The sequence below is a fragment of the Vanessa tameamea genome, chromosome 15 (assembly GCF_037043105.1).
Source record: "Vanessa tameamea isolate UH-Manoa-2023 chromosome 15, ilVanTame1 primary haplotype, whole genome shotgun sequence".
Lineage (NCBI taxonomy): Eukaryota > Metazoa > Arthropoda > Insecta > Lepidoptera > Nymphalidae > Vanessa > Vanessa tameamea.
In genome coordinates this window covers 12398238-12415711 of record NC_087323.1, presented here as the reverse complement: position 1 = coordinate 12415711, position 17474 = coordinate 12398238, and the positions used below count along the sequence as shown (strand labels likewise).

General features: G+C 35.5%; 2 protein-coding genes across 2 annotated transcripts; both read right to left on the bottom strand.

Moving 5' to 3' along the window:
- Positions 1-474: 474 nt before the first annotated feature.
- LOC113394744 (uncharacterized) lies at positions 475-9097 on the bottom strand. Its single transcript, XM_064217214.1, has 6 exons — positions 9086-9097; positions 8360-8976; positions 5215-5302; positions 4412-5103; positions 1354-1423; positions 475-1228 (listed from the first exon to the last, which is right to left on the bottom strand). The coding sequence occupies exons 1-6, from the start codon at positions 9095-9097 to the stop codon at positions 575-577; spliced, it is 2133 nt and encodes a 710-aa protein (XP_064073284.1). The 3' UTR covers positions 475-574.
- A 5335-nt stretch (positions 9098-14432) lies between these two features.
- On the bottom strand, positions 14433-15475 carry LOC113394753 (keratin-associated protein 6-2-like). The gene is made up of 2 exons (XM_026632179.2): positions 15383-15475; positions 14433-15044 (listed from the first exon to the last, which is right to left on the bottom strand). Exons 1-2 carry the CDS (start codon positions 15458-15460, stop codon positions 14559-14561), a joined length of 564 nt encoding a protein of 187 aa, XP_026487964.2. The 5' UTR covers positions 15461-15475; the 3' UTR covers positions 14433-14558.
- Positions 15476-17474: the final 1999 nt, after the last annotated feature.

Genomic DNA, 17474 nt, shown 5'->3' with positions numbered 1-17474 from the left:
TGAATAACAATATAAAAAATTCGCGAATCGATACGGTGAGTTTCGTTTGTAAAACACGGGATCGAGTTTCGAGTGTAAATAAAACAAATAGTAGGGGTGAAAGTGACAGTGGTAGTGGTAACCAGTGTTTACGCAGCAAACGTACGAGAAAGGAGGTAGTCCGATATGGACACTTCTAATGCCGTCAACATCTACCCGCAAACGTCAGTCTCGTGAACAAGACATTCGTAGATAATGTCGAAATATCGAGCTCCACCAAATAAAAATAAAAAACATGGTAAATATCCCGTTTTAGATAATGTTAGTAATAAAAATAACCATGTTAATTTAAAATCTTATATTGAATGAGTAATATTTATTTGAAAAGAGCTCACTACGAACTTTATTATAGTTATTTTGGACAATAATAAAATACCCTATTAATCTGTATTTTATCACTATAATCATATAAAGTTTTATAAATATTACAAAATGTGTGAAAATATATATGATTGTATTTTATCATAAATTAAAATATGTACTAAAACAAAACTTATACATAACACTTTGACTAGGAAAACAGCTATTTTATCGTTTACCACCAACCGTTAGAGTAACCAGAACCGTAACCAGATCCGTATCCGTAACCAGATCCGTATCCATAACCAGATCCGTAACTGGAACCATAACCGTGCAGGGCGTCGTAGCCGGATCCGTATCCAAGCCCGGAAAGTCCGCTGCTGTAGGCGTTGTAGCTGGGAGCGGCTACTACTTTGTTAACGGACACTACTTGAGGCTCAGACACCACTTTGCGCACGTTCACGACTTGTGGAACGTCGACGACACGCTGAGAGTTGACTACTTTGTTGACAGTCACAACTTTGGCAGCTGGTGCAGCGTAGCTGATTGCAGGTGCTGCGTAGCTGATTGCAGGTGCTGCGTAGCTGATTGCAGGTGCTGCGTAACTGATCGCAGGTGCTGCGTGGCTGATCACAGGTGATGCGTAGCTTATCGCAGGTGCTGCGTGGCTGATCACAGGTGATGCGTAGCTTATCGCAGGTGCTGCGTGACTGATGACGGGTGCAGAGTAGCCCGAGTAGCCACCATAGCCGTAGTTGCTGCCATAGATACCACCGTACGAGCCTCCATAAGAAAGACTGTCAATGGAGTGGAGACCGCTGAGGAAGCCTCGCTTCTCACGCTTCTCATTCCCGGCTGAAGCGCAGGCCACGAGAGCGCAGATAACGATCTGTAATCGTAGGAACATAAAAGTTTTAAACAGTACTCGGTAAGCTAGTACTTCGCTTCGTATAATTCATCAAAGTAATTGTTTACAAAGTGGTATATTGTTTTACAATGACTGCGATTACTTACAAAGGCTTTCATTTCGTCGCGTCGGGAGACTTGTAAGATGACAAAGTTCGTGAGATGAGTGATGTCGGAGCTGACGCGCGGCGCGTTATATAGTTATTCTTCGCTCGCGCGGTGGCGCAAGGTTGTCCTCGCTAATATTATAATATGCGAATATTAAAACTGTATCAAACACACTTCAATTGCCTCATATGACTGATATGCATCAGTATTATAAAATATAACAGGTTTACTTATCTCTTGAAAGAGATTTCTGTCAGCAATTAATTATTAATAAGAAATAGACACGATAAACTAAATCAAAAAGCAATATCTGAAAATCTAAATAAAAAATAAACTAATTACAGAGACATGGTTCCGTACATTTATTTATTCGTCTTTTATTACTTTAATAATATTAAAACAATCAGTGTAACACAAAACATACATCGTTAATAAAACACACATGACTTGCAAATAAAAAACTAATAATATATATGTAGATCTTAATCGAAATTAATCGAATCAGCAAGTACGAATCTGGGAACTGCTGAAACTACTGAAACAATTTGCTTTATTTGTGTTAACTATTGATATATTTCTTGTTACATTGAGAAGTCTCCACTCTCCAGGACAGTATGCTTAGATTAAACCTTTATATGGCGTACCCTGTGACGGGTACATCAATAAATACTGATACTAAGTATCATTCTTCTATAATTTAATTCATCTTACTAAACAACTAACTGACACATGATAACCTACTCTGCAACATAATCCAATTTTTGTAAAGACTATTTTGCCTTTTTTATGTTGATTAAGTCTCAGATTCGCAGTTGATGCTTCAGCGTCGCCAATTAAGTCTAATAGTGTTTTTATTTTTTCAATTACATACGAGTTATTAGCAATAAGGCAATAATTAAATATAAATTAAAATTCAAAATTAGTACTATAAGTAGTAATTAATTACTCCACAAATAGTTACTCTGCGAAAAAAATTAATCAGTCCTCTTTCCACCAGTGGAGGCAATAGGGCGAGGCGTTCTACTTTTAATAAAGGTTTTTGCAATATTAATCCGAGGTCCAAGTGCTTCAACTGCAAGTGGAAAAAACATAATTGTTAATTTGGGATAAGAGACGAATATTTGTATCGTTCTATCTGTCTTAACGGTGTTTCCTTGGTAGGAGACGGGGCCAGTGTGTTAACGTATGTAGCGTTTCACAAAGTCCATTCTCGTTCCCAGTGTCAATCTATAGGTTCTCTTGCCATCATCACAAATAATTCCACGGAGCTCAATAATAGCAGAAACATCGATTATGGCAAGTACGATTTTTATTGTATCATAAAGAAAACTGCGACGGAAAGCCCTACCTGAACTCCTTGGACATGAAAAGCCATGAAAGCAATAAATTTAAGTGATTAGTTAACATGAAAATAGTCTTGGGTGGTATATGCGTTCCAATTCAAGGTTGCTTGTATGATTTATTGTATTTAGTTCATTTTGCTTGAATATGTTGTTATATTTAAATTATATTTTCAATTAATCTATCAAACCTTCAAAATAAAAATCTATTTTTTGAATCTTTGGATTGGTAACTTCATATAATTCTATTAAAGTTGCCACCGGTTCAAACAATTATTCGTGTATACGTGTTAAATCTTTTGTTTTAATATATTGTTTTAATACTACTTGGTGGTAGGGCTTTGTGCAAGCCCGTCTGGGTAGGTACCACCCACTCATCAGATATTCTACCGCCAAATAACAGTACACTGTATTGTTGTGTTCCGGTTAGAAGGGTGAGTGAGCCAGTGTAATCACAGGCACAAGGGACATAACATCTTAGTTCCCAAGGTTGGTGGCGCATAGGTGATGTAAGGAATGGTTAATATTTCTTACAGCGCCTTTGTCTATGGGCGGTGGTGACTACTTACCATCAGGTGGCCCATATGCTCGGCCGCCAAGTAATGCCATAAAAAAAGGCACAATTCATTTAAGTATTTTAGCTGAAAACGACACGGAGACATAACTTAGTGAAGAGACAAAAAAATTACCACCACTGCTTCATTTTGAAGTCATTTTCTAACTAGCGACTTTCCGCAATGTGACACAAAGATTGCTGTAGTACGTCTAGGTGCACCTCTAGACTGATCTCTTTTCAATTGAACTCAGAAGCAGTCCATTTGGTCTCTTGCTATGACACGACTAATTCTAAAAGGCTATATGAGAGTGGGAATGCCCATTGTGGTAACTGCAGTTTTTACTGTATCATTAAGAAATCTATCGCAGAAGAGGACCTGATCTCGTCACATAAGAATTGAAAAAAGAGTTTACCTTCTTTGATTACAGAAAACAATTATCTCATCTCCAGATACATCTGTGCGTAGAAGCCAAATTTTCCGAGTTCTGAGATTTTTAAAGTGATTCAATAGCTGGGACGAGTTATGTTAAAAATTCATAATCCTCTATTCAATATGGAAGCATCACGATTCCGCCGCAACACATGTTGATTTTCAAATTAAAAACTACCATACTGCACTTCGCCAACATAGTTCGTATGATAAATATTGTGTCAAACTATGTTGCATCAAACTATGTTGCATCACGTGAACTGTGGGTATAAACCAAAGGTGTTTTTGGGTCCTTATTCATTATTGGAATTTGGTAGTTTCTTTAGGCCTACGTGAGGTTCACTATATGTGCATTTATATTTATATTTTACTACATATTGTAGTGTCAACAAGTGGAGTACCTGGACTCTATTGTATGTTTTAAGTGCGCTTTAACTTTCTATGATAATATCTTCATATTTTTATTTCATTGTTGATTTTCAAGAACAAAAGTTCTTTCTTGGCTATTTATTTGATCAGATCTCATTGCAAATTTTTATACTGTTATTTTATACAAACATACCTCTTAATCAGTAATAAGGGGTCTTTGATCATTATAAGGCGTATAAAGTAAATTATACAAAAATGTATGAAAATATATATGATTGTATTTTATCATTAAATAAAAAATGTACTAACACAAAACTTATACATAACAGTTTGACTAGGAAGACAGTTTTTTTTTTCGTTCACCACCAACCGTTAGAGTAACCAGAACCGTATCCATAACCGGAACCGTAACCGTGAAGGGCGTCGTAGCCGGATCCGTATCCAAGCCCGGACAGTCCGCTGCTGTAAACATTGTAGCTGGGAGCGGCTACGATCTTGTTAACAGACACTACTTGAGGCTCGGACACCACTTTGCGCACCTTCACGACTTCTGGGACATCGACGACACGCTTAGAGTTCACTACTTTGTTGACAGTGACAACTTTGGCAGCTGGTGCTGCGTGGCTGATCGCAGGTACGGCGTGGCTAATAGCAGGTGCTGCATAGCTGATTACAGGTGCTGCGTGGCTGATCACAGGTGATGCGTGGCTGATCACAGGTGCTGCGTAGCTGATTGCAGGTGCTGCGTAGCTGATCACAGGGGCTGCGTGGCTGATCACAGGTGCTACGTGGCTAATTACAGGTGCTGCGTGGCTGATCACAGGAGCTGCGTGGCTTATCACAGGTGCATCATAACCTATGGCAGGTGCTGCATAGCCGATGGCGGGTGCAGAGTAACCCGAGTAGCCACCATAACCGTAGTTGCTGCCATAAATACCACCGTACGAGCCTCCGTAAGAAAGACTGTCAATGGAGTGGAGACCGCTGAGGAAGCCTCGCTTCTCACGCTTCTCATTCGCGGCTGAAGCGCAGGCCACGAGAGCGCAGATAACGATCTGTAATAGTAAAAAAATATTAAAATATAATATATCCATTATTGAATGATATACTTGGTAAACTATTATTTTTTTCATACAATCTGGTTTACAATGACTGCGATTACTTACAAAGGCTTTCATTTCGTCGCGTTTGGGAACTTGTAAGATGACAAAGTTCGTGAGATGAGTTATGTCGGAGTTGACACGCAGCGCGTTATATAGTTATACTTCGGTCACATGATGGCGCAAGATTGTCCTCGCCAATATTATTTGAATATTAAAATCGTATCAAACACTATCAATTGACAAATAATAATATATACATATGTAAATATTCAATCTTGTATAGTAAAAGATATATGGGATTACCTCTTACAAGAGATATATATGCTAAAAACTCAAAAGTAACATTAATAAGAATATATATATATATAAAACTAAATTATGCTTATTTCATTGACCCGAGAGTTCCAGGACAATTTTCATAAATTAAAAAGTTGCTTGATTACTGCTATATAGGTGGTTAATGTTCCACTTGAGTGAGTGTTTTGCAGATTATTCCAATAAATTTATCTTTCTTCGCAAATGACTGCTAGCTTTTGCTAAATACTTAATCGGGTCACTAAAAATACTGTTTTACTATTATTATAGTTTTATATTATTGTTCATTTTGAATCACACCTGATTTGTGTCCAATGACAGAAAAATTGTCTACGAAATTTCGTGTCCACGCCGTTGACCAATACGGAGTTATTTTTAATAGAGCCAATACCATAACATCAGTCATTATTATTCAAACTGAATCAAATTGGAAAATTTTGAAGGTAAAGTTTTGGGTGCTCAGCAGGGCAAGACGGTGTTTCATGTCGGCTCATCGCCTAAGACTTTACAAGGTGAAAATTCGATCCCACATGGAGTACTGCTGTAATCTCTAGATAAGAGCTCCCAGTATCAGCTTCTTCTATTTGACTGTATTCAACATAGAACTGCTCAAATTTTCACGATGAAGTCTTTGCCGACCTGCCAATCCGTTAGCTTTGCAAAGAGATAATGGAAGATTCCGCATTTTTCACGTTCACGAATGTTTTGAGGAAATTTATGAATATCTGAAATTCCTCCCTCAGACAAAATTCCAAATTTCATCTTAATCACCTCGATGCCTGAAAATTGACAACAGCAGAATTTATTTTCATTTTCTGCCTTGTGCAACAACTCTATTGAACTAGCTTTCGCTGATGGTTTTTCCAATCCGACACGACTTGGAAAAATTAAAGAAAAGGTCCTAGTAATTTCTTTAAGGTCGGTAACTGACCTGCAAGCCTTCCGATATTGCACATGTACATGAGCGGCGGTCACTTTCCATCAGATGAGCCTGCTGACCGTTAGCTGAATATGTTATGTAAAAAATCATTTTTCTTCCTTTAGTAAATAAATTGTGTAAAATTTCAACTCTGCTTATCTCAATAAGCAGAAGTGGTTCTTATTGAGCTTACAAGATTTGACTTAACCAAACAAATAAACTTCGAAAATCAAGAAAAGTTTTTAACATAGGATGTATCACAAAGTATACTTCTTACTTAGAATACTTTTAATAACTTGTTACTACTTTTATGAGACGATACATACAATGTGAGTAAGAAGTAATAAGAAGCTTTACATACAACATTTTATTAAATTTAGATTTTATTGAACATATTTGTAGTTGGGTAATATTATTAGCTTATTCGTGGATAGAGTCATAAATATTAACGAATTTCTAATCAAATGGTAACTAATCGTAATACTAATATTGCATTAACATAATGCTGTTAAAGTAAACGTATCAATGAAGGACGAGATGTGGCTTTGACCTTGTGATAGTTTCGCGTCGAGATGATTTGTAAAGCAATAAACTGCCACCCCTCTTTTTTAAATTATTTCATAATAGTGGTAGCAACGTAAAATTTCCACTTACAAGTATTGTCTTTGTCTTTTGACTTGACTATTTTTCAGAAAATCGGAAATAACCAGGCTTGAGACTGTATTTGTCAGATTTCTTGATAAAATAATTTCGGTAATTTTAACTCATTCACTCAATCTTTGGGTCATTTTATTTGACACAAATATTAATCCTTGTTAAAATTTATACATTTTAAAGATTTATAATTTTAAATGTTTTATTTTCTCTCCGTGGTGAATTAAGAAAGCAATTAGATTAGCAAAAAGCAAGAATTCTAGAAACGACACATTTAAAGTCAAGTTTGAGTCTAGCTAACGTCATTAACAAATTTATTCTTTTATATTCGTTTGTAGAAAAATCATATCAAGTGCTTCAATATATAATAACTTTATATCTTCATAATCACTGAAACTTGCTACCTTGCTCTAAGGTGCTGGTTTACTCTTTCTCATTTTATTTTATTCTGTGTGTATATATACATTTTAAATCTGTTATTTGTCAAAAATTTAAATGCAAATCAAAATATACCGTATTCAAGTAGGTTCATATTTAAACAGTTTTGAATCGTCACGTTACAGTGTTAAATTACTTGTAAATCTATCAACGCTTCGGAAAGTAAATTCTCCCGAGAAGAACCGGCAAGAACACCAGTAGTTACACCATTTCAATTGCAGAGTAGGTATGTCAGTAAAGTACAATTATTTTTTTCGATCGATAAATATATCTCACTTATTTTATTTTTATTTTATTTTGCCCAGGTTTTTTTATCTTTAATATAATCTTGTATTGAGTTAAATCCCTCACTTACCAATGTTTTTTTTTGACATGAGATTTTTTTTTGATGAATTTGTTAATAGGCCAAATTAAACAAAACTGTGGAATTTTATTATAACGAATACCGTGCCCCAAAAAAGGTAATTATTAATTTAGCAAAGTCGGAAACCAGGTGTTATTAGGTGACCTTTCCTCCTGGTGTCTATACAATGATTGTCGCAATTTTCTTCGTAAAGATCTATATTATATTAAGATCGAAGGTTTAATAAATATCAGACTTAACGTTAGTAAAATAGTAATTTCCCAAGTAAGATATACTATTAGGAGATCCTATTACTAATCTCTCTAGTTATTTCGATGAATGCCCGCCGAAAATGTCCTTATAAATGTCGCTATCAGTACAACCTTGCATGGTATCAACTAATGAGTATGTATGGGATATAATAAATGATACAAGAAGTTATAAAATTATGATTGTATTTCAGTATGAAATAAAAATTACAAACAAAATAACTTATACAGAAAACATTGACTAGCAGAACAGGATTTTTTTTTATTCACCACAAATTGCTAGAGTAACCAGCGGTGTGACCGGATCCGTATCCGTAATTAGAACCGTATCCGTAATCGGAACCGTAGCCGTACCCGGTGTCGTAGCCGGTTCCGTATCCGAACCCGGGGAGTCCGCTGTTGTAGGCGTTGTAGCTGGGAGCGGCTACTACCTTGTTAACGGACACTACTTGAGGCTCAGACACCACTTTGCGCACGTTCACGATTTGTGGGACGTCGACGACACGCTGAGAGTTGACTACTTTGTTGACAGTCACAACTTTGGCAGCTGGTGCAGCGTAGCTGATTGCTGGTGCTGAGTAGCTCAAAGCAGCTGCTGGGTAGCTAATGACAGGTGCTGCGTGGCTGATTGCAGGTGTTGCGTAACTGATCGCAGGTGCTGCGTGGCTGATCACAGGTGATGCGTAGCCTATCGCAGGTGCTGCGTGACTGATGGCGGGTGCAGAGTAGCCCGAGTAGCCACCATAACCGTAGTTGCTGCCATAGATACCACCGTATGAGCCTCCATAAGAAAGACTGTCAATGGAGTGAAGACCGCTAAGGAAGCCTCGCTTCTCACGCTTCTCATTACCGGCTGAAGCGAAGGCCACAAGAGCGCAGACAATGATCTGTAATAAATAAGTACAATTTGTTAATTCAGCAAACGTATTACGTATCAACGTAAGGAATATGATCTGCGATCATAATTAACACAGTTAATAGCAGTTTGATACTCACGAACGCTTTCATGTTGAAGTTTTTTGTATGAGTGTGTCACTGTGAATGATACAGTTGTCCGCACCCCGCAAGTTTTATACTCGTAGTCACGCTTTGCTAGTAAAATGTCGAAATTTGGTCCTCGTTTTTTTTCTTTAATGAGATGTCTTTGCTAATATAACTGGATTTTTTGATAATTAATATATCTTTCAAATTTATTTATGCATATTTAATTCCGAAAATATTTTTTAGTTCCAAAAACGTAACAAATAAACTAACATTAAGGAACATAACAAATAATAATCCCTATTTTTATTCCGACGGTTAGTGGGGTGCATCAATAATATTAGGGGAAAATAATTAGATTGTAATAGAAACGGTCTGATATTATGATATCAGGCCTCGGTCGCTCACTGCTGCTGGACATAGGCCCAACCTAATGTTAAATCTATATCCTATAAGTTAGTAGATAAATAAAAAGAGATCATAATCGGTCATGTATTATTTCAATTGCACTGAAAATCGATTGATATCACAGTTACATATTCATTTAAACTGACCCATAACACTCGCTTCTGACAATTGCGAAATTTTCAAGTAGTTTTTCTTCTTTTCTTCAGCTTCTCTTTTTTTCTCTTCTTCCATATTTCGAGATTGTTTGAATTGAATAACTTGCTAATAATACATGTACCTATGTAATAAAATATATAGTTGTTATATATTATATAACAGATGTAGAAGTAATATAAAATTATAAATAATATATTTCTATTAATTCGTACATGAGACCAATGTGAACAAGCCTTAATCATTCATATCTGTTACATAACAGAAAAATGTGACAGATTTAACATACATGAATTAATTGCATACGTCTAACCTAAAAAAGTATCGATTGCCACGCTAATTCTCATGCCAAACGAATATTTTTATATTTTAAACAAATGTCACAAAACGTATAAAATCTAGCACGAGTAATACGACACGAAGTATTTACCGATATTTTAAAAATCCCACTCCAATGTGTAACTTAAAAATGTCTAATTTTACCTGTTCAATACAACCACTCGTATCTCCGTGAGCAAAATGACCGAACATTAATTGTTTCGTTATTTAGTTTGACCGTTTGTTGGCTAATGTTGCCAATATTATAATTTTATTTATTACCATTCAAATAATTTCAGAAATCCTTAACTGAGAAGAATAACAGATATGAGTAAAACCAGCACACGCAATCATTAATTAAATTTGACTAACTGTATTAGAATTTCCTTATTTATTTATTTAGGATTTTTAACAAATAAAAAGAGAGTACATTATAAAAAATAATATTTTTAATTTAAACGTAATAGTTTTGTTAATATATATTTTATAGAATTACCACCAAGAATGTGGACATTGATTACTTGTATGAAACAGGATTTATGCAATGCCTGTTTTGTCTTTTTTAATATGCATTATTTAGCTTTATCAGATGTTTATTTTTTTTTATCAGACATCAATAAGAATATAATATGTTAAAAATTTATAAAATGGTAGTTGAGTCTTAGTATAATAAAAATCGATGTTGGACATTCCGACAGTACTAAAATTACATTTTTTTTAATATGATCCTTAAACAAAAATTTTAGCCTACCATAATATTATTAGGTGTTAATTAAGGCAGCTCCTTTAAAATACCATACTCGTGTTCAAAAATATTTAGTCGTCTAATGAAGACATAGGTTAGGTTGATAATTCTTAAGCAAATAAATTTGTGATATACCTAGGCATTGTCTGCTTCTAATATAAGGTCAACGTCCTCTAATGTCTTATACTCCTATATACCTAGTATAATTGAACATAAAATTTCCGTATTGTTGTCGTCAAATAATGGTCACTTTAAAGTTCTAATTTCACGTTAAATCTTTTTTGTCACGCAATCGAAACCTTTAGAAAAGGGTAACAGGTTTAGTTGGATTCCTACCCACTAAAACCACTGCGATGGCCGTCTTTGGCTTTGATCGGAGAGGCTGTAGGATCGTGTCATTATAACGCATGCGTGGCCGCCACTGCGGTACTCTGCTTGTAGAGCGCAGCTCTCCTCAGGGGGCGAAGGGGATATCACCCTCCATATGCCAGCATGAGGCTATTCTGGCTGCCATCCAACTCAAAGCCATCTGAAAAATGGACCTCACACGTCCACGGCCCGTGTTAATGCCCTATCTTTAAAGCTGGGCGTCGGCGAGACGACGCCTTTGTCACCTCTACCCAGCAGAATAAGCCATTTCCCGTTCCCACTCCGCCGTTTCCTTATGGACCATGACGTCCTCACGGAACTGAATTATATTGACACGGGTTTTTGGATATCCTGTTGGAGTAGTTAAGATGATGAATTAATATAAGAGGAGATATATTATCAACTCATTGCCAACATACAGATTGAAATCGCTTATAGTATCTTGTTTTCAAGCAGAGATGACTTGTCTAATAATAGCCGTTATATTTGGATACATTTCGTTTTGTACAACACAGTGACCATCTGTGTTCCATTTGTATAAGTATGATGAAAATATGTTTACTTGTCTACCCTCTGCTTATTGCTGTTCTCCTGAAGCGTTCTTTTTAATTTCGTCGTGCAAGAATGGGGATTTTTTTTTAAATAATGTGCTTTACATATTATTTCAATAAAAACTTTATCATGTTAAGTCCTCGTTTACCATATAACAACTTTTTTCTATATACACGTATAGAATCAATAAATTATTCACAAAAACTAAACTAACCAAAATTGAGCTCTTAATCTCTGTCAAATCAAATCAAAACCCAATCTACAATGATCAGACGTTTACCTAGTATTGCAAGCTTTCGTACTTATTACATCAAAACACTTCATACAGGTTCCTAGAGTGAGTAGGACATTTAAAGACGCCGGATATCGTGAACACTTGCGCTAAATCTAAACCAGTTGTGGCGTCATCAAAACTTTCATTCCTAATTCGATCTAATTCACATATGACTATTATTTTGATCGTTCAAGGCCGACTTGACTTGATGTGATTTTGACCTTAACGTAAATTAGCCGTATGAGTGTGATGCATCATGTTCTATGAATTATATAATAATGACACTTATACCACAAGCATTGCCATACGTCATAAATATATTCTTAGTTTGGATTGTAACTAATTTTTCGCGCGATTGGAATGTATATTCCGAGCGCCCTGTTTTACATAATAGGTACGCAGACGGGCAAAAGGGTCACCTCATAGTTAGTGGTCACTACCGCCCACAGATATCTGACGTTGTAAAAAATAATAAACTACGAACCTACGAACGAACCTTGGGAGCTGAGATGCTACGTCCCTTGTGCCTATTGTTACACTGGCTGACAAAACCTTTAAACCAGGATACGACAATACTCAGTACTGCTCTTTGGCAGTCAAATATCTGATGGGTGAATAGAACCTATACAGGCGGGCTGGTCAACCACCTTACCACTAAGTAAAATCCAGTGTCGCTTTTAATAAGGACCTCAGAGGAATTAGGTAGTGGTTTCCCCTTCTTCGGTCTCCCGTGTAGCAGTGTTTCTTGTTGGTTATTATAAGCCTAGGAATGTTGTTGCATTGGGAGATCTTCGTGGATTTTATGTCTTGGAGTATTGCCACATTCGATGAGGTCTGATGTCGTTGAGACTGTTCTTTGATAACAAGGCTTTAACGAGTGAATAGGTGATTTTAGGTTTGGAGGACATAATATGACTTCAAGTTATTTCGTTGAAGATGTTTGTCTTTAGACTGGGCCATCTCAGCTTTATAACTATGGTAGTAACTTCACATTCAGTTTAATCCAGTACAAAGTACAAGATTAGGAATCTTAAGATTTGATTTCTCAAATGTTGAGTACTGGCACAAATAATAACTATGTTTATTATATGATACATGTGATTAGTTCTCAAAGAGACGAAATCGTCGTATGAACCGGTATTTGGACTTGACGTTTGTATCATAAGTCCACAACGATGTATGTGTGTGTGTTATAAAAATATTTAATTATTAGACACATTTCATTTTATGTTCTGACCGATGATCAAATCAATGTTTTATTTGTAATATTGCTTCAATGTATATGCGGGTTTTTTAAGTTGGTGATTTGTATTTCAAAATTCATTTTCCATATCTACTAATAAATACTAAGTTTTATATTAAATAATTATCATAAATACCGATCAAAACTTCGTGAGGGACTCATAACAACAAACAACAATGAACAATAACATTAATTACTTTGAATGAATATTAACTGATAACAAAAACCACATACAACGTCATAATTTCTTTGACTCAGATAAAGTATATCTGAAGTAAGAAAATTTCGCGCCAAAAGTAAACCCAAGCCTCTGTGACAGTATTTTTTTTTTGTATAACGACACAAGGTATTCATGCATTAGGCGGTAAGGATATTATCTATTTATTAGTTTATTATTAGGACCGGTAAAGCTAAATCTAAATTCAACATGGTATTCAAGCATCAATACTTCAACTCTACCACAACTTTAGTTAGAAACTCGCACAGTTGCACTTTTGATACTAAAAATAATTGTGTCCTAATAACATTTTCAACTTTGCCAAAAGATAAGCGGACAGCACTTTATTTATTTATTTCTAGTTTATTAATACTATATCAGCTTTTACGGAATATTTTCGTACATACTGGCGAATAAACAGAATATTATCATAAATATATTGTGAAGCAGCTGTCAATTCATCTATTTAATTAAATTTTTTACGTTATGATGTCCTAGAACTAGGGTTATAAATAGTTCCGATGGCTTATTCTGCAGAATAAATTTAATGTGCAACGTTACCGCATAATATAATGCCATTTGACATAAGACTATGAAAGTCACTAAAGTAGCCCATAATGAAAAACTTTAGTTGCTACCAGACAAAACGTCATATTGTATCAGTACCAATATCGCACTTTACTCCAAATGTTGTAAAAGAGGTACCATACGCCCGGGCCTTTTTGGTAGAACTGTAGGTTCTCAATCGTTGGTCCTATTTTTAATACAGTTCTGTAAAAAATGTCAATCTTTTAAGTATTTACGCCCCTGCGTATATTATAAAGTCAAAAGGGTTTGCAGGCAAAGGAAGTTTATTAATTTATAACTAGATAATAATAATTACACTTTCAATAAGAATGATTATAGCTTATATAATATCACTACTTTTAACGTTACGAGCCGCTATGGCTAAATATATAAATATTCAGTTTTCAATTTATTCAATTATTTTTTTGTATAATTCATCTCTTGCTCAGCGGTGACGAAAAATGTACAAGGAGAAAAAGGATTTGATTTTTTTGTATTAGAATTGTAAAACAAATGTTTGTAAAAAAATATATATTTATTGCAATATTTGTCATAAATATAATTTCAAATAAAATTAAAGAATAATTGAAAATATGATTACATATAAGATCACAGTCATTAGATTAGTCTTATCTAAGTCGTTCACCACCAACCGCTTGAGTAGCCCGAGCCGTAGCCGGAGCCGTAGCCGGAGCCGTAACCGGAGCTGTAACCGGATCCGTATCCGGAGCCATAGCCGTGTCCGGAACTGTAGCCGGATCCGTAGCCATAGCCGGACAGTCCGCTGCTGTAAGAGCTGTAGCTGGGAGCGGCCACCACCTTGTTCACGGACACTACTTGAGGCACAGACACCACTTTGCGCACGTTCACGACTTGTGGGACTTCGACGACGCGTTGAGTGTTGACTACTTTGTTGACGGTCACGACCTGGGCGGCGGGCGCGGAGTAGCCTGAGTAGCCGCTGTATCCACTATAGCCTCCGTGGCCGCCACTGTAGCCGCTGCTGTATCCGCCGTGGTAGCCTCCGCTGATGCCGCCGCTGTAGGAGTGGAGGCCGCTGAGGAAGCCACGCTTCTCGCGCTTCTCGCTTTCGGCGGCGACGCAGGCCACGAGGGCGCACATAACGATCTGTTAAAACATTGTTAACAATTTTTCAAAGAAGTAACCAACGAGTAGAAATCAACGGTGTAATTAATTGTTAATTAGCTTATGGATTATTGTTAAAATACGTAGGTAGTTATATTTTCTTGATTTAAATAATGCATTATATTTAAATGATAATGAATAATGCAGCGAATAATAAAATTTTACAAAAACAAAGAACAGTTTTGAAGAACTCTCCAAGTTTCTCGAATGTTCCAAACTCCTGTATTCACATCGAATAGATGAAAGTAAATACAAATAATTAACTTAATTAATTGAGAACACTACCGATATGATATTGCAATAATTTCAACAGTACTTACGAAGGCTTTCATATTGGTAAGGTAGGTAAGATCGGACTCTCGAGTGCTCTGTGCCGTGGACCGCTTCGCCGGCTGCATATATAGTGCTGCGGATTTTGGCAGCGCCGTGGTGATGCAACTCGTCCTCGGTTCTTCCGCGCCCCTAACATAAATTATAATCCTTGCTAATTCATTGCCATTTTTGTTTCTGTATGCATTATTATACAATGTTTATATTTATTTTATTTTGGGTTTTTTGTACGATTCATGCTTTAAACTTTTTCGTCATACTCTTGAGTAATATTATATATATTGGGAGCAATATTAAAAATCAAAGTAAATAAATTATAATAGTATTAGAAAACTTTATAATCGTTATTTAATATTAAGAAATTAAAACAATTCAAATATGTTTCATTATAATATTACCAATATTCTGTAAAGTTTAATTGTTCGTCCTTATGAAATATTATGATTTCAATAATAGAATATAAATGCTCGTGATTTAAATACATTTTAATGATTTTTATTTCAATGTCGTACATATTATTTAGCTCTGGAAGGTGTTTATAATTATTTAAAAATATTTTTATTTAAAATACAAATTATTATGCAAGAGGGCATACGATTAGGACGAATATATGAATGATGAAAAAGACCAACTACCGAGTCATGGCGGTTTCTTGGTAGAATCTACATTCCAAATCGCTGGTGCAATTTTTCTTTTGAAGTGACAACTAAATAGTTAATGTTAATTAATTATAGGTAATTAGTGTCACACTAATTATACTGATGAGAAAAGAACATATAAATGAGAGTTCCAAAAGTGAACGTAGTGAAAACTAACTAAAAAAATAAATTTAACAAAAAAAAAATTAAATTAAAGACAAAGGAGTTACAATTGCTTCTTAGTGACAAGTGAAGAACTAATACATTTTTTTATTTGGCCTCGGAATCGCCGAAAATACATTACCATTAAATATATTTATACTTTACAGACATTGATATAATGAAAGTTTATATTTGTGTCAGTTAAATGGCAGTAGTAACGTTACATTTGATTTGACAACCGGTGGTAGCAGGTTGGCGGGTTGTGCATCTGGGTTCAACCTACTTGTACTAAAGCAACATCCACACATAGTATACCATATATACATACATTACTACTTAAATTCAACATAGTTATGATCTTCGAGGTAAGAAAATATCACAGAACACAGTTCACTGAGGCATTCACTCCTGAACCATTGGTCGATTTTTGACACTTAATGAGCAAGCGTGGGTTGCACTATTTGAAATGATTCATTAAACTATGATTTTATTTTAATTTACATACGCGTTAGGGACATAATATCCTGCTTTCGGTGTCTGATATATGAATGTTAAACAAAGATAGCATGTTCAAACCCATGCAAGCATCAGTGATTTTTCATGTAATGAATATGTAAATAATTGATTATGCGCTCGGTCGGCGGTGAAAGAAAACATGCTGAGGAAACCTATTTGTTAGATGAATATTGTCCAGGATGATTTATTTATCCGGTGACCCATTCTTTGTCTTCCTAAAAGAATCAAACAAATGAACATTAATTAAGATCAATTAATTCAGGCGGCAATGTATGCTACATCAAACAGACGTGTAGACGCTCTATTATTTTCGATAGAAAATTTGCTAAGAGTTATAATGTTTGAAAATGTAATCGATCGCTTTCTTATGTAATACATAAAACTGTTTTCCTAGGTAATTTTGTAAGGCTGTATAATATTGGACGACGTCTGTTATGAGCAAAGTTGAGCCAGTTTCCCGCGCGTTAGTAAGCAGCCAGTCATTATATAAATTATAATGTGGTCGTAACGATGGCTGACATCTCTCCTCGACGTTTGGAAATGAAGTAAAAGTGGCTTTAAACTAGTTCGGTATTGATGTTAAACAATATCGAGTGATAGCTCTGAGTGTACAGTTATAACTTAACGGCTGCCCTTTCACTGTGCGTTAACCTTTACTCCGTCCCCTTCATTTATTAATATTGACATTAAATGTAGTTGACGAAGCCAAGGCCCCGTCTTACTGTGTAGAGTAAAGTCAACGTTTTTTTAGTGTTATTACATATAA